General features: G+C 36.5%; 1 protein-coding gene across 5 annotated transcripts in view; it reads left to right on the top strand.

Moving 5' to 3' along the window:
- Positions 1–21,701, top strand: part of Kcnt2 (potassium sodium-activated channel subfamily T member 2) — a 350,682-nt gene that overhangs the window by 99,254 nt on the left and 229,727 nt on the right. For all 5 annotated transcript variants that reach the window (XR_005874014.1, XM_013115909.3, XM_040738287.1 and 2 more), the window contains exons 2-3: positions 12,402–12,481; positions 15,176–15,275. Coding sequence is in view for 4 of the 5 variants with exons in the window: in XM_013115909.3 (XP_012971363.2) it covers positions 12,402–12,481; positions 15,176–15,275 (180 nt within the window). In the remaining variant the exon portion in view is untranslated. The remainder of the gene's footprint in view (positions 1–12,401; positions 12,482–15,175; positions 15,276–21,701) is intronic.

Genomic DNA, 21,701 nt, shown 5'->3' with positions numbered 1-21,701 from the left:
ATTCCTCAAAAGACAAATGTCTTTAAAATGTGATCAAATTAAAATGAGGCTATAATCCAGTATTATAAGATGAAGGAATTTGAAGAAATGGAAGGAAACCAGGGTACCATCACTGGTTTCTCTCTCTCTCTCTCTCTCTCTCTCTCTCTCTCTCTCTCTCTCTCTCTCTCTCTCTCTCTCTCTCTCTCTCTCTCTCTCTCTCTCTCTCTCTCTCTCGTTCCCTCTGTCTCTCTCTCTGTTGATGTGTTGTATTTATTCAATTTATTTAACTGTTTTTTGTAGCATATGTGTCAGAAGCAGAGGTAAAGCAGGCTCCTTTTATTTCTATGTTCTTAGTTCAGTCAAAGCCTATAATTTCCTGCTTTGCTAGGTCTGCCTCATGATTTTCATGGCCATGCCATATTCCAAGAAAATAGTTCTTTTGCAACACATTTCTCTATGCATTGATTCTTTACTTTTCCTGTGGTCGTCCTGGTTGAATTCTCCAGAAGTAGATCCTGGGAAAGTGTGACCAGGCTGCCATATCTCTTTGTAGCTGAGATGAACCTTGGAATACCTGCCGACTGGAGATTATCCCACTAATGAAGGAGAAGAGTATGCTATATTTCCATGTCTAGTTATATGATGTTTCACACATGAGAAGGCTTGGCACACTTTGTTTACATATTATTCGTCATGTTTGTCTGATATTTCTGGGCATTGTTACATCTGTATATAAACTGTGTCTGAAAACTTCCCAAAGTAATTTTTGAAATACGATAATAAATCATAATCTGTTTAACTATGTTTTGCAGTCATAAATTGTGAGAGCACTGAATGTAACATGAATTCTGATAGTTCTTAATAATAAAAGCCCAGAGTCAGATGCAGGGGGGAAATGCTGAGAGATCAGAGAGATGACGGAGCAAAACTGCAGCCATCTTACCTACTCAACTTCCCAACCAAAAGGAGACTGAGCTTCTGTCTTCTCCTGTCTCATCACTTCCTCTCTCTGCCAGCCTTCCTTTATGTCTCTACAGACCTCTAGACCTCTATGGTTAACTAGTGGCTAGGTCTGCCCTCTGATCTTCAGGCAAGCTTTATTTGTTAAAGTGTAAATAAGATACCACTACAACTGAATCCTAACTATCAGACCACCAGGAAGCATTGAACAAACTCTGCACCTACCTGGAATCAGAGTTTTAAGTTGCCTGCCAGCAGTGGGAGCAGAGTCTGGATCCCCTGCAAGGGCAGTGCACTTTTAGTCATCTAGTCATTACTCCAGTTCCCCTTTTCTCCTTGTACTTTGTAAATCAGAGAACATCTTGTTTGTGCCTTTTTATGTCATCTAAACATGGTTAGTCTGTACTATTTGTTTTACTGTCAAATTCCTGTGAATGATTTTATTTTTGAGCTTATATGGGAGAGTCTTTTCATGAAGTGCTTTTGAGTGTTACCGCATTCCTTCATTGCAATAAAAGGGGGGAGGGTACTAGAAGTATTTATTTTGATGAACAAGGGTGAAATGGCAGAATACTAGTCTAAACTTTGGTTAATACTATACCACAATCTCAGATCATACAAAATAAAATACAGAAAAAAGAACAAACAAAAAACAAGACCTGAGACCAAAGCATCAAAAACCCTACCATGAACCTAGTAACTTCCAGTCAGCGACAGTGTTAGAATTCACTGCTAACAGAGGAGAGTAGATGAATGTTTGCCAGTACAGTAGTATTAAAAAGGAAAGGCAATGCATTAAGTTGGCAGGGAGATTAGTGAAAACAAAATAATAGGATTCTCTTATACAGGAAAAAGAGGATACTAGAATTATCCTTATCAACTCTTGTTCAGCAGTTAGAATATGCATTTTTGACCTTAAAAATCTGTTGTGGTGACACCTAAGGCTTCCACTTACTCCTCTGCCAACTCCTGTGTATAAAGGCAAAATCTTTTATGACGGTACATTAGATGACTGGGGTATACATCTCAAACTTGACTGACATAATGGTGCTGATGTTGCCCACAATAATTGGGCTAAAGATTTGCTCTTGTTTTTGTTGGGTTCCACACTGATGTTCACTTGGTGCATCTTTTGATGGCCGGTTGCTATGACAGTTTTGTTTTCTGTGTTCTCAGAGATGTTACATAAATAAAAAGTGTTCATGTATTCTTGTTATGTTAAAAAGGACAGAATTGTTCTTATAGTAGGCTTAAGTTGGTGGCACACTGTATTCACTGTTCTATGAATAGTTTCACTTATTTCATTCACTACCATCATAATTTATTAATAAGCTAATTATATGTAGGTATATGTAGACACCCCAATGAACATATTCTTTGTAAGTGACACACATGCAACTCTGGTTTCCTGTAATATCTTCCTGGCTTCTCTCCTAGTTGTCATTACTCTGTTGTTTTTCCTTCGCTTGTTTAAAAAAAATATAGCATAACAGAGGTACAAATGTCCTAGAGTAATTTACTCAATTTTTAATAGTTTTAAACATTCTTAAACTGTAGAGAAACTGACGCTCAGTGGTAAACTTGCATCTTTCCTTCAGCATCATGTTACAAAAAACTTCTCTTCCTGTTGCAATAGCCATAAGCATTAATTTCTGCTCTAACTTTCTGTTGTATGATTGTGTTACCAGGTCTCCATTTCTGTGTGGATATTTAAGTCTATTTGTCTTATTTACTAGCAATTAGAACCTGATAGAGCATTTTGTTCCCACATCATACTACTTGCCCTTTGGCATTTCACTAGATTCAAATGGTTGGACATTATGTTTCATTAGACACCAGACTGCAAAAATGAATTCACTAACATTATTTGCTGTCAAATAATAAAACCCTTTTTTAAATGCCTATCTCTAATGTTTGGTGTGTGTGTGTGTGTGTGTGTGTGTGTGTGTGTGTGTAAAGTGAAGTTCCCAGAAAAAATATGCCCACACCTATACTAAGATTCTACAAAGGTAGTAACTGAGTAGAATTTTGTAAATGTGAAGAATCGAGAAGGTTGCAGACCCACAGCCCCAAAATGATCTTAGTCTATCTTTAGTGTCTTAAAGACACATTCATTGTCCACCTCTGTGGCTGTCTAAGCTAACATCCTTTCAAGTATCAGGTTAAACCTTTGGGATGGTTTAACAGATACCTAACATCCCACAACCCTGACACTAAGAATTCTGTCTGGTAGATCAAAAACATACAACAGAATTCCCCTGTTCTCCCACAAAGTGCCTGCCTCATGTCCCTTCCAATGGATTTGGTGACTGCAGTGATGTATGGCTTTAGCTATGTGCCTAATTCATTTAACTGCTGCCACAGTGGAAAAAAATAATTCAGGCAACTTGAGTCTGTGTTCCTAGGACATGGTTAATTTGCATTTGTCTCAGGATGAACTGTCTTCCTGCCTTGGAGGTCAGAACTATGTTTTGTTTTGACCCACATGGATAGATACTTTGTTACCTCATTATAGTCTGGCTTTCATTTCTTCTTAAAGTTTCCAGCTATTTAGTTTTTTTTCCTCTGGGAAGAGACATTTTGTATTTCTTGTTGTCCTAGTTATTTTTAATGATTTATTAAAATTATATGTGTATTCTTATTATTAATTACAAGCCCTTTTCCTCTTTCTAAACAGAATTCTATTTAGAAACTGTTTAAAGTAGAAAGAAAATCCCATCATGAAAGTTCCAGGTAGAAAATGGATTTCTGAATAAAATGAAATTTTAGAGTATGAAAAGTCTAAAGGGCTCCCAAACAGAAATATTACCACTGTCACTTTGAAAAACATTCTAGAAGATGTTCTTATTAAAAATCATTGAGTCGTTGCTGGTGCCCACAAGGCCACTAAGACTGGATGAATGCTTGACATCTCTACCTTATTGTTTCTTTTCTTTTCTTTTTCACACTGTCCTCTTGTGTAGCCTTTTAATACTTGTTCATGTTGTATCATGTCTTAAATATCCTCTTTTAGCTAAACAGTTTTTCTTTTATTTTTGAGGTTATAATATAATTACATCATTTATACCTTCCCTTTCCTAAATACAACCTGCTTAGTCTACATGACAATAATTGTATGCATGTTTTCAGGGCTCAACATTTGTTATTGGATAGCAAGCTGGTGTGCTCTTCCCTGAGGAAGATTAGCCCTACTGCTCCCAGCATTATGTAGTTGTCTACTGTGGGGACACCAGACCTTTAGCAGAAACCCACTTCCCCTTCGGCCTGGGAGCAGGCATCTGTGTAATGTTTACTGAAAACAATTCAGTGCTAAAGCTCTTGATAGGGCTCAGATAAGGGCTTGCTCACTGAAATGCCATGCCTTTCACAGCCCCTATGGCTAGATGCCTCTTCCTGTCCCCCCCTGTGGTGTCTCCCTGATTCTAGGGCTGGAGATTAAACCACCAGCCAGGAGGGTGAGAAGTCTGAAAAGAATGATATGTAGATGAATGGCAGAAGTCCTTAAAAAGGGAAGCTCCTTTTTCTCAGAGAGACTTCTCCTGAGAGCTCTCCTAAGAGGACTGGGGTCTCCTCCTAAGCTGACTTGGGAAGCATAAAGTTTTCTTAAAGCAACCGACCGGTCTCTGTGTCATCTATCCCGACCACCTCGCTACATTCTCGGATGCAGGCCGCACAGCAGGTGCGACAGTCTACAGTTATTTGTGTAGGAGTGAGGTATCGTGGGCTTTCTGTGTTTAGTTTTAGCAAGTCTATCATTGTTGTCTTTGTTTAGTTCTTGTTGAGGCAATTATGTTGGTGAGACTTTTTTTATGGGTGTATAACTTCTGACTTCATTTTTGATCTCTTCTCTTTGGCTGAATGCAGAGATGGAGTCATTGGACTAAATCCTTACTCTTTAGTTGCCTCCATTCCAGGAGCATCCTGCACTTCTTAGAGGACAGAACTCCTCTCTGTTCTATAAGGAACAGAGCACTCTCCATGAAGATGCGCTGCACCCTGTAGCACAAATACTCATCTGAAAACCTTGATTCTCTTAACAATAAGGAATTCTTTGGGACATCTAGCAAGGCCTGACAGTGTTCAAGGGAACCACACCAGACAATGTGTATAAGTGCTTAATTATACACACCTCATTATCCATGTCCTAATTCTTCCTGTATACAAACCTTAAATCTCTTTTCAGACCAAGAGTGACTTGGGACCATTGGTCCAGAGTTTCTTCTCCCAATGTAGTCGCATTAAATAACATCTCTACTTTTCACTATTACTTATCTCTTTAAATGACAGAGGGTGCGGGTGACTGAACTAAGCCTGGTAGAGCAGCTGATACCTGGCATTTGATCCTAAAATTCCAGTTATAGTTTGGAAAATGAATATTTATTTATTTTTCATTATTTAAACATTTTCAAATCACTAAATCTGTATTTTCCTCTGAAAAATACACAGAACACTCCCAACTCAGTTTTTCTGTATAAATTTCTCACATTGGGATGAGGAACAAATACATGCTTCAGTGGCCCTCAAGGAAGACATCAGATGCCCTACCCCGTCACTTCCTGTCTTTCCTTCTTTACTCTGAGAAGAGCCTCTCATGGATGCAGATCTTGGCTGGGAACCACCAAACCTATGCACTCCTCCTGCCTCTGCCTCTCATTGCACTCTAGCTTAAGGACAGTGGCCACAACCAGCTATTTACTTGGGTGCTACTTTGGGTTCAGTGCTTGTATTCTTACCCTTTTCCCCTTCTCCCTAGTCTCTTCTGTCTTATTTCAGAATATTTGATGTAATATGGTACAAGTTCTGTTATCTGTTAAGGTTGAGCCAGACCTTGGAACCTCAAAACTGACTATCATATCTTTTGTAGTGTGTCTGAAATCCCTATAGATCTTGTCTTTGGCTTTCCAGCAAGTTAAGGAGTTGCTCTGTGAAGCCATTTGGTGTCTATGAACCCTTCCAATAGCAGTTTGCATGGTTGTCTAGCTGAATGTACGGCATGCTTCAGCTTTCTCTTGTTTAAAACGAGGATCTTGATTTCCCCTGATCATCCTTCTGGTCACTTTCAAAATATCCTCAAATTTCTAGGAGTCATACTTTTTGTTTGTCTGCAATGAAGGATGTCTTGGTTTTTTTAATCTTAACAATTGCTTTGAGGGACTTGCCCACATCTCTGCAATTCTAACAGCACCCTATCATATTTTACTGTGTTTTCAGTTATGCTAAACATGTTTCTTTTTTTTTATCTTGTCTTTTCCCCTCCTTTCTGATACAGTGTATACATCAAAACTCAGCCTAGTGGATATTAGCCAAAATTGTCCAATCATATAACATAAATCTTTTCTATTATAAAACACCGAGTATCTCATAAAATTTATTACATTCATCTAAAATAAGCTATTAGCACATTACATTGAAGAGTGTGTGTTGGTTTCATCTCTGTCACCTACCTGTATGAGACTGACACCTTGCTGTAGTGCTGAGTATCTTGAGAATATTTTGCATTGCCATTCTGTGGCAAGATCAAATTACTGGTAACCCAGGAAAATCTGTATTGCAAAGTTAGAAATTATGTGCTCTCCCACCTTTTTGTCTTCTCACACTTTTGAGCAAAAGGCATGAGGGGACAGGATCTCTTTGTTATTTAAGGTTTGCAAAGTATATCTTAGTACTTATTCTTGAACTCTCCATCTTTTTCCCATGGCAAAGAAAGTCAAATTGAAGTTGTTAAAATTTAATTGTTTCGGTTATATGGAGAAATACAGAGAGTAGATCCAACAAATGAACACTGCATATGATGACACATCAAAAGGAAGTCTTGTTTTGATTGATTTGTTATGTGTTTGCTGTGGTAACCACAGGTGTAAGTACCTGTAAACACTGCCAGAAATATAAGGGCCTGCAAATGTTACCTACCAAGCACTGATGGCAGAGTCAGTAGAATTGTTGGCCTTTCATCAGCCATGTCTATAGTGGAAGTCATTTGTTGACTGACTAGCAATCCAGATTTCTGTTTATTTTAACCTTATCTTAACAATATTGCACATGTGGAAGACGGAATCCACCATATTTAACAATGTTGAACATGTGGAAGTTGCAATCCACCATATGAAGATTTGACTGGATGATTTATCTACTTCAGCACAATGCAAAAGCAGTAAACATTCAGTAGAAGCTACCTTGAATTTTACATTCTGATCTCTTTTGTTGATAGAAGCATGTGCTAAGACACTTTCTTATGATTCAGCATAATGCGTGCAACGTTACCTACCCCTGAAATAAACTTGCTAAACACTCAATACTTCACAGTGCATCATGTGTACAATGACTTTAGATATAGGTTTTTGCATACAGATCCACTGTGGGGTGTAACTCCAATCCTTCCTTCAGCTTTCCTCTGAGCATCTTCTCCCATGACACCAGACATATTGGCTTGAAAGTGCTTTCTAGTCCAGAATAGTTTTGTCTCAATTTAAACTACTCCTTTTGCAGCAATTGTATTCCCAAATAAGCTCAACTTTAAAATACTGGGGGAAGGAGCATCAATGTATCTCTTGAGGGGCACAATTGAATTCAGAAGAATGTTAATGTAGAAAGAGTAGAAGTACGAATAGGTTAAGGTGGTCCATTTGAGGTGGTGAAAATTTCATGAGCGTAACCTAAATTTAGTGTTTTCTGTCATGAGAATAGAGAGAATATTGGTGCTACATGGAGTGATTACACATCCCTTCTTACTCTTCAGCTAGAGACCAAATGCATCATTAGAATGGCTCAACAACAACAAAAAAGCACATAACTGAGCCAGGTGAAATGTTCTTAGCAAGGAGAGAGCTGCCATGGGAACTATGTACATCACCGTGTCATCTACATATAAACTTTGTGGACAAAAACCATATAAGTAAGTTGACATGAGAGGTAAAATGCATCTATAGAAAATATGTGTTACAACCCTATGGTCCAGAGACTCTTACCAGTTATTTGTTTGCCTGTATGGTAATATGGTAGTAAGGTAATAAATAATTTATTCATGGGCTCTGCAACTACTGTTGTGGGATCAATGGTAAGATTTCAAGCAATAGCACCAACTAGACACATAGTCAGAATCCTTTTAGATATTGATGTATATCTTCCAAGAGATCCATAAAATGATGTCTGAGTTATATTTTTTGAATAGATTTCCAGGTGATAACATTGAAAGTGGCAAAATAGTGATTCTTCATCGATGTCCAGGGTCAAAATTGCTTTTGTGTTGTTAAAATAGGGCCTACTTTAAAGTTATTAGACAAGAATTTTAAGATGAAAGAAGGAAAAATACAATTTAACATTCTCTGGAGTGATTTTTATACAAAATTCAAGGAGCAGAGCAATAGAGTGAGAGGAAAATGAAAAACAAGTGCTAAATTAAAGCAACACTCAGGCAATTATCATTAGGGAAGATTTACAACCCCCTGTTCCTCCATCTCTACAGTAGTTCCAAATGTTTGGAATATAGAAACCACAGAAGGATTTCTATTTGAAGATACTGCATTTGTAAAAAGAGAGTAATACATCGATAATGTTAATATGAATGGAAAATCCCTAAGCATTATCACTTCAGTGCACAAGGCAGTAAAACCAAGTTTTCTCAAGCTAATCAAGATGATTGCATCATAGGCATCATAGGCATCATTAGAATATTGATGAATAAAATAATCCATCCAACCAACCAATCGATACCTATCTCTTATATAACTTAACTGAATATGAATGCTGACTCCAAGCACTTGAGGGTCAATAGTAGAGTTAATTTTGAAGGCAGTGGAGGCTCTTATAAGAAAAGTACACCAAAAGTATTTGACTTATTTTTGCACAAAAGTGATTATCAAGCTAATAACTCCAAAACTGCATAACAGAAATAGAAAATGTGGAGAAAATTTCATTATGCAAGATTATTTTGCTAAAAATCCAAATAATAGACATGAGAGAATAAAATATATATGGGAGCTCAACATATTTGCTCTTTACTATAAATTCATCTATTCAAATAAACAATACATAATCAGCTAATGTAAAATAGGTTTATCTCATGAGAAATTGTTCAAGCTGAAGATACCACCTAATAAGTACAACAATCATAACTTATTTTTGTTAAATGTAACCATTGTCATGTGCTATGATAAATGTGGGGAAAAAAGGAGTCTGAATTTTATCTTTAATATAAGCTTGTAATAAAAATGACACTTTGACAAATGAAGTGAGCTGATTTGTCCATTATTTAAAGCATCATTTTCTAGGGAAATTAAATCCAGATAAGTAAGTTAGACGGAAGGTCGGAAGGTCAGAAGACAGAAAAGGAAAGGAAGACAAAAGGGAGGGAAGGAAGGAGGGAGGGAGGGAGGGAGAGGGGGAGGGAGGGAGTGTTCATGTGATTAATCAAAGAAAGCTTTATTCTGCATTATTACAATATTACAATAATACAATATTATTAGTATTTTTTCTATTTTCATTTTGTTCCTCCTTTTTCTTTTGTTCCTTCTTCCTCCTCCTCCCTCCCTCCTTCTCCTCTTCTTTCTCTTCTCCCTCTTCTTCTTCTCCTTCTCTTCCTCTCTCACCTGCCTCACCATCCTATATTGGAAAAGAAAATAAACTTGTCTTACCTGCCAACTGTTTTATTTCCCCCCATATCTAAGACAACAAATCCAAAGTATTGCAGTTGTTTTTTTCATTGTCATCAACCTTAAAACCCATATAAATTCATGTTTCAATATTGGCCATGTTTTACAGTATAATATTGTCTCAGTAAAATCAAAAGAATAATTAAGAGTTTTGTTTCACGTAATTTTATGACTGGATAGAAATTAGGAAGTCATGAAATGAAAGACTCACTAACATACAAAACTGTATAGACTTTGAGTACTCTGAGTCACTGGCAATCTGTCATTTTATCTTTGGCAAAATTAAATATGTTAGGGAATTGTAAGCTTTACAATGATAGCCATTGCAGAGTTAGGAATTCTGATTTCTAATTCTCCTGTTCTCTAGAATGAGCTGTTCAGTTTTATGTCTCGTAAGGGGTTGTCTTATTTAAATGATGTTGGCTGCCTCATCATTATAAGGGCAGTCATTCTGCAACTCTTAACTACATAGTTATTAAACCTCTGTGTTCCTCATAATTTTTCTCAGACGACATGCATTCCATACTCCTGAATATTTTGTTTACCTGATTTCATTTTATTTAAAAAATGCTCCTCAGTCCAAGCTTGTACTGGGCTCCAGCTACTATCTGAAGAATGCATGGACCTTCTTATAAATTTGATAATTCTAGGAAGCAAATTAGAATGGCCTTTCATAAATTACTTGCATAATAACCATGTGTTCTCTCAAATTTTGTTTTGTATCCATAACAGATTTTAACTATTTAAACTCAGTCTCAGTGTTACAGTTCATTCATATCAAACGAGCTGACTTTTCATTTGATAGCAAGGGAAACAGATAGTGAAGGATTTTGAGGACACAAACAGGGCTTTGTGCCTGCTTGTGTTACTTGGGCTTTCATGAGAGTGTGATTTTGTAGGGGTGTAAGCATGCACATAGCCTCCAGACACCGTGAGCTGCCAAAGACATCATAATTCATGTGACTCACTTTGGAGGAATTTTCAAGTAAATATAAACTAGATTCAGGTCCAAACTTCACTTTACATATAAGGTGAAGAATTAGGTGAGAAATACTTACAAACTGTTGATAGAAATAATTTGAAATAGGAAAGCAAAAATTAGAGAATATTAAATCTTAAATTGTATAAAATTTGGTTTCTCATGAATAAAAGCCTTTTGTGCAGCAAAGAGTTTTGATTTTCAGAACTTAGCTACTATGGCTCTTCCTAAATATGTAGAATGGCAAGACTGTGGAATCAGAACAGCGTAGCATACTTGAAACACACAGCAGTCTGCGTCACTTACTTCCTACTTTCTGCTTTTTTTCACACAGTCTTCTTTGAAAAAAACCAACAAAACCAGCTGCTGAGTATACTAAGGACATGCAGATTACATATTCAAAAGTTTGTGATTGTAGAAAAATCTAGGGAAAATTTTGATTGTGTAAGCACTGAAATTCTGTCTTAACTGTCTTTGGAATCAAAACCATAATGAATATGTGTGAAACTGTGGCAGTTGTTGACTGTTAACAAATCACTATGCACTGGACAGAATTTCTTTTTCACTGTTTAAAAATATCATTTGCATCAGGTAGCATGAGGGATATTAGCGAGAGTTTCCATATATGAAACAGAAGATGCAGTTCTGTGAGTGGTGATAGATGCAGTACTGTGATGGCCATCCCTGAGGTCCAAAGGTGCTCTACTGGGAATGGTTGACTTCATTTCAGAGTAGATTAAACATAGAATTTTGTCCTCAGTGGGCTTACTTCTTAGTAATGTGAAACCTTGACTTTCTGGTGCTCATTAGAACCCCTTTACTTATTTCTACATATTTAAATATGAGACAAAATAACTAAACAAGAAAGGAAAGTGTTAACTCATCTGTGCCCTAAGTAGATTCCAGATAGAGTGAAGGGTGTCCTGCCTTATAACTGAGTTAGTGATGGCACAGTATGAAGGTAAAATTTTCATTTATCTAGTTCATTCTGTTTTAAATTAAATTTATTTTTATTTTACATCCCGACTACAGTTTTCCCTCCCTCCATTCCTCCCATTCCCTCTCCTCACCTCTTCTCTGCCCTCTCCAACCCACCTCTCCTTTGTTTCTGTTCATAAAGGAACAGGTTTCTCATGGATATCAATGAAAAAGGCATGGCATATCAAATTGCAGTAAGATGAAGCTCCTCCCCTTGTATTAAGGCTGGGCAAGGCAACCCAGTATGATGAGCAATAGGTTCCCAAAAGCCATCCAAATTGTTGGGGACAGCCCCTGCTCACACTGTTAGGGGTCCCACAAGTATACCATGCTACACTTGTATGTAGAAGGCTCAGATCAGTCCCTTGTAGGCTCTCAGGTTGTTGGTTCAGGCTCTTTGAATTCCTATGAGTCAGGTTCATTGTTTTCCTGTGATATCCTTGACCCTCCTCTGATTCCTATAATCCTTATTCATATAGCCAGAAAATATTAGGGGAAATGATTGTGTTGGGGCAGGGGTCATTTTAAATATATATTAAGTTTTAAAAAACTAATGTTTTCTTTGGAATCATTTATTTGAATTGTCAACTCACCAATTTAGATAATTAACTGCATGACATTTGAGCTGTCTTTAAAATTAGGAAGCAAGCACTTCTTTTTCTGAAATAGCACTACTATATTTTACTCAGTTCTCACTTTCCATGGCAGAAAATTTACTCCAAATATATGATGCATTAATTCAAATAGTTTTATTTTTACGTATCTGGTGAACTGCAAAGTCTGTTTCTATTCATTTCCATAAAAATAAAGATGCAATGAACTTAAATAAATTTGCTTTTACTTTCTACTTTCAGAGTTCAAGTTGAATTCTACATGAATGAAAACACATTTAAAGAGAGATTAAAATTGTTTTTCATAAAAAACCAACGATCAAGTAAGTTACTTCCATCTCTCTCGTTTGCTCTTTGAATAGTAATCTACTTCAAAATTCCAGCTGTAATGTTTCACGAAGTCATTGGCTATATAACAGAATAAAATTGGGAGACTATTTATTTGTGAGTAAATGAAAAAAAAACAAAACAGAAGATACTACTTCTAGTAGTTCAAAAGTCTCTTTACTATTTTCAGTCTCTAAATCCAACATGAATTAATAGAGCCCTGTGTGCCCTATCTGAGTTCTGAAACATACTGCCATAGTCTAAGTGGAGCACACCTTTAATCTCAATACTCAGGATGAGGCAGAAGGTTCAGAAAGTCAAGGTCATGGAACCTTAAAGTTGGCATATGAGTGGTGGAGGACTCATAGATCATTTGCTCCCTGATACAGCAGTAAATGGTGATGCAGATAGGGAAGTCACTTTTTTCCGTGGTGTAGCCACTGAATAATGGTCATACTCCTGGGAATACAGTGACCCATACTCAGGCAAGGGCCCCCAATGAAACTCAAGGGTTTGGAAATTATAAAAAGACAGGTGAAAATAGAATGGGATCGTGTTGTGGAGAAGAAGAGGTTGAGCAATATTGATGCGGGAACAAACGAGCAATTGGAGTGAAAACAATAACAATACATTATATACTTATAGGAAATAGTCAAAGAATATTCTTTGAAAAGTAATGATCATTGTCTGTTAAAAAGAAATTTTGATGATATAGAGTATATACAGAACTATAGAGTAATTACTACGCTACCCTGGACTATAGTGTGAGAACTTCTATACAACAGTATCCCATAATTTAATTGATTCCAGCTTTTACATGTGAGGGTTGTGTTAACTATCATTGTTAAGGTTCATCAAATTGAGTTCACAATGTGGGATCATTTTCTTAGTTAATAAGGGAGTAATTCACTGTATCATTCCTAATGATAATAAATGTCAAGTGTACCCTGAAGTGTATGGATGGGTTGCTGTTCTTCCTATGGAGGAAGAACTTACACATGTAAGTATAGGGTGAATGTCTGAATGTCAGAGTTTAACATCCTGATGATCCTTATTAAGAGATTGGTAACCACTGAAGACACAGAGAATATGAAATTGGGAACCCTGCTGAACGCTACCTAGGTTGAACTATGTGTGATACTTGCTGCTTTGCACAATCCTATATGTCATCTGTGATTGTTGCTTACAATGTAAGAAACATAGAGACCTGAACTGTACCAGCATAGAGTTGGGGCTGTGGATTTTAAACCCTGGATCTGCTTGCACTGCTCTAAACTAAATTGTGTTTAAGCAGGTAGCATTCATAGAAAGAACTCTGGTTTGTGAGAGCATATTCATATACTGCCTATAGGAAATACATCTGTAGTTAAACCGTACTAGTGAAATATTCTCAATGGCAAAGTAAATCAGGGTTAAAGTTAGGAAGAATTAATGCCTTCCTAATTTTGTTTTTAGAGTTTCCTGAAAATCCTATCAGTAGATATTACCTAAAGGAGTTAAATCACATGAATGAAGGCTTGCTCAATACCATTAATCAATGTTAGGTCAGTCATTATCTGAATACTCACCTGACAAAGACGACACCCATTTCTATCAAACTGTAAGGAATAAGATGAAATAAGCCTGTTTCAACCTCATGGTATTTTCGTTCAGAATATTTTATTACAACAGAGCTGAAACTAGAGAAGGTAAACCACAAAATTCCTCTCAGCAGTTTAATAAGAAAAAATTGAAAAGGTTTGCACAATTAAAAAGCTTGTTGTTAAGGAATGCTATAGTATACTCTACAAAAGAAGACTAAAATGGTAACATTTTACCTTAGATTCCATCAATTAATAATTATTGGAACACCTTTCTCATAATTATTTGAAATATACATAAAGAAAAATCACTGATAATTACAGAAATGGCAGTGTGCCTGTTAACCAATTTTGGGTATGTTGCTTAACCTTCTTCATTAAGTATCATAGTCCTTACAACTGTGACCTAAGCAGTTTGTATGATACAGACATGATGCTCTCAATTTTCACAAAATTTAAGATTCTATTGGCAATAAGCCTAGTTTTTAAAAAGTTCAATATGCCCAATTCAGTATGAAAAAGAATGTTTGTCTATATGTGTATTTATCAGTACAAGTTATTATGGCTTCTCTTTGTAAATGATGACATAATTACTGTATAACCTGTAATTGTAGAAATGATACATGCCATAGTATAAACATAATAGCAAAAGTATCAACTAATTATATAAACAAGTTTTCTCTGTAATCAAATTAACAAGCTGCTACAGAGTCATAGGATATGTTAGGGTGTATTTGGGGGGCTGCTTGATTTTTGCGTTAGTTAGTCTTCAAGCATAGGTTAAGGTTCTAAAAGCTATACACAGCCATGAACCAACCTTGTCTGAATGTTAGTTTTGTTGCTTTTGAGTTTAAAATCCACAGAGTTCCCATCTGTGGATTGACCCGTGTCATTTGTAGTTCATAGATTCTATAACATTCACATTTTATTTTTAGTAGCTGGATGATTAAAATTCAGCTACCAAGAATTCCATTAAGTTTAGACATTATAGCATGTGCTTACTAAATACCTTTTAAATGCTGTACTGAAAGTTGATGTTTTTGACAGTTTTTTCCTTATCTTATATGTGCTGAGTTCAAATGAAAAACAAATTTTGTTGTTTACTTAAAGGTCTAAGAATCCGATTGTTCAACTTTTCCCTCAAATTGCTAAGCTGCTTATTATATATTATCCGTGTGCTGCTTGAGAAACCTTCACAGGGAAATGAATGGTAAGGTTTCTCTCTGTGGTCACCACAGTATTTTAATTGTTTTGAATTATTTCAATTTGCAGGATGTTATTCTCATTTTAAAGAGTGTGAGGCATGTGTTTGAACTGATGGGTAATTCATATCTTCCAAGATTTGTGGGTATATTACTGTTTAAAGAAAATCTGAACTCTGTTCTATGAATGCACGGTTGCCACTCAAAATACTTTGAACATTATCTTAAAATGGGCTCACTTCATTGAATGCCTTTCTGTTACTGAATCACATACAGTCTGCTTTCTTCATACTTTCTGTCATAATGCACTTGTCACCCTCCAAGGAAAACACTCATGAATCTCTGAAGATGGCTTTCAACTATGAATAGTTATTTAGTTAAGTGACAGTAATTTATTGATGTATTTTAGTTTTTTTCATTCACAATCTTCTTACTTTGCTTAACATATTTCTGCTGATTGCCTTCCTTTTAGGCTTTGTCCTTTTCAAGAACAGTAGGGAAGATGCCTCAATGTGTAATGGCATTCATACATAAATTTGGTCTCATTCAAACCCAGGACTCTTGGCCAACCTAGTAAGTTTACAATGACATTCAATGGAGAAACTAACACCTGTTATAAGTTTCTCTCATGAAGACAAAACAAAAATATATAAGCTAAATACATACACACATACACACACACTTGGTAATCCAGCCAGTTTAGAAAATGAGTGTACAGTTGAGTTTATTTATTGTTTTGGACATCAGATGAGGATTACTAAATGAACAAGTCAAATTTTGCTACTGTAATAGTGTGTGATAATTATTTATGAAATTGAATCATGGTGAATCACTTTCATGAATCTTTGGTCTATCTCAGTCAATTTATTGTGAGTGAGGTTAGAGAGAAGTTCATTGAAACATTCAGTTTTCTGCAGGAGTCTTGTGCCTGTGTAAAAGCTGTTGGGGACTCCTGCTTTTCTAGCATTGGATTCAGTTCATGGCATATGATATTTTCATCAACGTACAGTTAATTTTACCGTGTAATTCTTAAATCAGAAGCAGAGGTTCGCTCATATTTGCTACTTCTGCTGTGGAACCTTCTTGACAAATCTCATCGTGCCGACTTTCCAGTTACCACGTTGTACAATGCCTGCCCATCCCTTATGTTCCAGATATATTCCATTCCACATCATCCACCTGACTGTGCACTCTTCTCTTTCACGACGAAGTACAACATTCTCAAAATCCCCCTCCCTCGTAGTCACAGCTGTCTCCTTTCCTGATGGTAATTCCGACTGAACGCTGACTTGACCGTTTTTGGAGTTCCCTTTAACTCCCAACTGTGTCTATAGCAGATGAAAACCCTTCAGGACATTTGTTGTTCATGCATTCAACATCTGCCTGCATGCCACATCTGTTCTTCAGGACTGCTACAGTGGCCTGTCTCTGCACTCTTGCCAGTCTACCAGTGTTCCCTTTTGCTTTATTCTCGACAGGAGAGTCATTGTGCCCCTAAAGTGTAAGCCTACTTCCTACTCACCGGCTTTGGATGACAATGTGCCTTCATTATAGCCCACTTTTCCTGTTGTTTAAACTGTGACTGCTGGGCCCCTGCCAATTTTCTCTGGACCTTGTTTCTATTCTTAGGTCACAGGAGACACATATACAGCTCAGGACCTTCACACAGGCTTTCGATGATGGAACTTCTCTTAGCATTCTCCCTGTAAGATCTCTAGAAACATTTGCTTATTTTTCTCTAGTGCCTTTGTGTCTTTTACCTATTGTACATATTTTTCTTGCTCACTATACTTCCTGAGTTTTCTGTGAGCATGAGGATAAACATAGGTCACTGGCTGAATTACGGAAGCCAGCAGAGTGAAAAGTAGTCATTTTTTAAAAGAGTGAGTAAACAAATGTGAAAATGGCATAGCTTTATATTCTAACTCTTGCTTATGCCACTTGATTCATTTCCAACTCTAGCTGTGGTGACCTCCTGAGAATCACTAGAACATTCTGTGCCCTCCTTTATGTTGAGGCTTGTTAAAAATGTGTTTTCCCTTTCTGCCACTCGAAATTCATCCATTTAACTTCGTGTGTGTGTGTGTGTGTGTGTGTGTGTGTGTGTGTTGTGTGTGAGTGAGTGATCCTGGAACCCCCAGGATATCAACATTTTGGCTAATATTTAAATATGAAGTCCATACTTGGCATTGTTCCCTGTAGTCTAGTTCTACTCTCATTGGGAGGCTTATGTAGTACTGTATGCACAACTTCCAGATATTTCTTTTAGAAACCCTAATGCATTGTTCTTATATTTCCTATCTGTTTCTCTGTCTTATGTAGAAGTTTGCTGAGATCAAGAACCATGTTGTCTTTTAGCTTTCTGTCATAATTATCAGAGGTCTTGGGAGGTTCTGTTGCTAGAATTTGCTGTTAATAGAACTGTGCATTCCAATTTTACTGACATGTTTCTGGTGAAAGATTACTTGAGGACCAATGTCTAAAGATGTCAACGTATACATGTCAGAGTATATTACATGCTTCTGTCTTTGTGTCATTAAAAAGCTACCTCCAAAACATCCTTCTATAAAATATTGAAGTTTTTTTTAAAAACTTGGTGATTTATGAATAGAATGTACATTAGAGAGACCTGAAAATTTCAAAATTGTCCATGAAGGATATTGTCAAAGGAAAAAGCCGTTGGTAAATGACAGCAGAATAAAATCTGATTATTTGGAAACATTAAGAGAACAAAGTTTCCTACAATTAACTTCTGTGTAATATTACTAAGAATATTCATTCATAATTACAGAGGATATACATTTGAAAAACTAGATTACTGTAATTAAAAACCATAATAAACTAACTTATGTCTCCAATTCAAGTACACTGTTTGTTTAGTTCTATTGTCAATGCAGGCTTGGTTAATGAAAAACAGAAGTGGCCTTTATGGGTTCAGGCTCTATTTTAAAATAATGAGGCTAATTCAGAAACAAGATTTATTTAATTATAGTTATGACCTGATAAGGATGCAGATATTTTGAGCTTCTTTGCTTTATTTTTAAGCCTCTCCCAGGAATCAGACTGATATGAAGCTATTGCAGTACAGAAAGATAAGCAAATGCTTTTACTGTGCATGTTTGACATCATGGATACTGTAAATATTGATTCATGTGGTGTGTAACTAAGGATTTCAAGGTAGTAGAGCATGAGACTGCTTTGTGTATGTATGGACTATGGACAGTATGAGAAGAAGAACTATGCTTCCTCAGGGCCTGTAGAAGCTTTCATTTTAATGTTATCTAAATGTAAAACCTTGCTTTGACTTTTGAACATGTTTAAGTGATTCTGATTGTTAGTTTTATCATTAGCAGTGATCATGGTAATAAGTGGCAGTTTCAAGTCAGGAAGCACATCTTGGCAGTTAGTTTTCTTTTACAAAACAATCAAGTGTCACCTAGGAAGAAAGTCTCAATACAGGATTGTAAGCAATTGTGATGTAAGCTTATGTTAATTGAGCTATCCAAACCTGTAAAGAGGCCCACTGTGGGTGACAACAGTAATCTAATCTTAGACTTTACAGAATGGGTAAAGCCAACCCAACTGAGAACTACATCTCTCCCTTCTCTTGACTGTGCTGCTTCAAGTACCTAATGGCTGTGACAACATCAACCCTGGGATTGTGAGCTACAGTTGGAACTTCTAGAAAGGGAATTGGATGTTCTTTGGAAATTCTTGAATTAGCACTTGGTGCTTAATATAACATCTATTGTGATACAATTTAAAAGATTAGCCCTATCTAATGACAACAGATATTCAAAGAATAAACAGAATTGTGGCAACGCCTTTTTTTCTTTTTCTTCGAAGCAGGGCCTCTCTTTATATTTCTGGCTGTTCTGAAACTCACTCTGTAGACCAGGCTGGTCGGAGATCCTCCTGCTTCTGCCTCCCGAGTGCTGGGATTAAAGGTGTGCACCACCACTGCCCAGTGCCAGTGTTTTTTCAATATTTGATCAACTATAGAAATGAATATTATAATATAGCCTTGCTTTCTTCCCTATGCAGTTACTGTGTAGATTCAGACAGCACCAAATAATAGAACACCAAATCTCAAAATTTAATTTTTTTACTTAAGAAAATATCTAATACTGATATTCCCAATAAGTTGAAAACTTTTCTATATATTATAAAGTGTGCTCCATGCACACACGTGTGTGCGCACGCACGCACACACACACACACACACACACACAATGGCCTTATACCATAGTTATAATACCTACATGCATGAGGAAGAAACATAACTTTTAAAACTCTTGAAACTTTACCATCTTCATTTTGACTGGAATTTCACAGAAGGATCTTACAAGAGATTCAGTCATATCATCAGACTTTGACAGGGCTGAGATGAGTGTCTGGTTGAGGTAGCATGGGAAGGAAGGAAGAATTTTCACAGTGAATGAAGACCAACTTGGCCACAGCCAGCACATCAAAAGTTTCTGGGTGTTTAGTTTCTGAAAAGTAAATCATCGTTGGTGTGCCTAATTATTGTTTGTATGACTTCGAGTTAGGGTTTTTATTTCTTACGTTTCACAAGGTTATGTTAATGAAAAACTTCTCTAGTATGGAGGCTAGCAGACTACTATTCTTCTATATTCTGGTCAGAACTAGATTATGTATATCCTAGAAATGTAAGCCTAGTACTATACCAATTGCTTAGTTGCTCTTTTATGTTGTGGGCTGGGGAGTTTTTTTTTAATTCAATGGCTTGGTTTAGGTACTGGATAGTACACTCCTGTCTTTATCAGTAATTTTAATGACTAGGAAGAGCCCTTCGAGCTTAATTTGACTCTTTTCGTAACTATGCTCCACATTCTGAATATGCCACCCCTGCAACTCACTTCACATACCAAGGTTCATCTGACACTTAGAGTAATTATTGCCCTTCATGTAAGAGAAGCCTATGTGTGTATACACGGCCATCTTCATGATGATGATGTTTGGTTGTTGAGTTGTCAGATAGCTTCCAGTTACATTCTTCTTGCAAGTACTGCTATAGTAAACATTTTATTAATTTTCCTCTCCTTCCACTTTTATTGCCGATGGGATGAAGCTTTCTGTGTCACTTTGCTATAGTTGCCAGTTCTGATTTCGTCTCTCCCTTGTTTGGGCTTTATCTAGGAATTTGCAGGTTTGATAACTCAATTTTCTTGATGACACATCAATTTTCTAATGGATAGTTTTCATGGTAGCTTTTTGCAAAAATGTACATTTTATATATGTATTGAATTTAATATTAAATTGATCTAAAACATTGATTTCACATCATGTAAGATTATATATTAGAGATTTATAGGTTCCTTAAGTACAATATAAAACTTATATGATACAATGTTTGCAGGTCTCACTTCAATTTAGAAGTGTTTAAGTGTTAAGTGTTAAGTTCTCTTTCTATGCTTTGCCAAGAAACAGTCACAATCTTAAAAATTCCTTCATAGATATAACTATATTAAATATATCTTATTATAGCCATGATAATTGTCAACTGTTTTCAAAATCTCAGTGTTCTTTTTATCAGCTTATTTTATTGACAAATTATTATCTTTTGTCTTAATTTTTAAATTTTTTGTTTTAATTTTACTTTATTATTTTATGACTGGGTGTTTTTCCTTTATGTATGTCTCTGCATCATGTGTGCCTGGTGCTTTCAGAGGCAGGAAGAGGTAGTCAGATCTCCTGCCACTGTAGCTACAGATGGTTCTGAGTTGCCATGTGGGTGCTGGGATTGAACTAGGGTCCTCTGAAAGAGCAGTCAATGCTGTTGAGCACTGAGTCATCTCTCCACCACTATCTTTTGCATACACTGATCAGTACTGAGATAATACTGAGCTAGTATCTTCCTTTCATCTCTCATACTTGTTTAGTTCCTTGTTTCTCAATTGTTAGGGAAAATACAAGAAATGATTGGGGGAGGATGGTGCTCTCAAAGCTATCGCTTTGTCTTATTTTACCCCATGTATAATTCATACTGATTGGCTAATCTGTAGTGTGTGTATACTTAGTGAAATACTGGGTTTCTAACAGTAAGTAAAACAAGCATAGTCATTGAAAATATAGATGTTATAATTTGGGGAAAATAGCCATTAAGTAAAAATGTTTTCCAATAAATGTGAAATTTCAGGCATAATGAGTTGCAGGATAAATTTGAGGAATAACAAAGCTGTAGAGATGAATTACCAGCATTGGTCAAGACGTTCTCAGAGAGTTCCCCTAGTAACCTGATTCTGAAGAGAGATGAGAGAAGAACACGCCAAGGGGGCTTGAGTGAGGAAGGAGCAAATGACACACAGAAATCACCAAAGATTTCCATTTCAAGAGTTTTAATCTTTCCTTCCTTCCTTCCTTCCTTCCTTCCTTCCTTCCTTCCTTCCTTCCTTCCTTCCTTCCTTCCTCCC

Source organism: Mesocricetus auratus, unplaced genomic scaffold (assembly GCF_017639785.1).
Source record: "Mesocricetus auratus isolate SY011 unplaced genomic scaffold, BCM_Maur_2.0 Super-Scaffold_100676, whole genome shotgun sequence".
In the NCBI taxonomy this organism is placed as follows: Eukaryota; Metazoa; Chordata; class Mammalia; order Rodentia; family Cricetidae; genus Mesocricetus; species Mesocricetus auratus.
The sequence above is the reverse complement of the archived record's forward strand: the minus strand, read 5'-3'. Positions and strand labels throughout refer to the sequence as shown.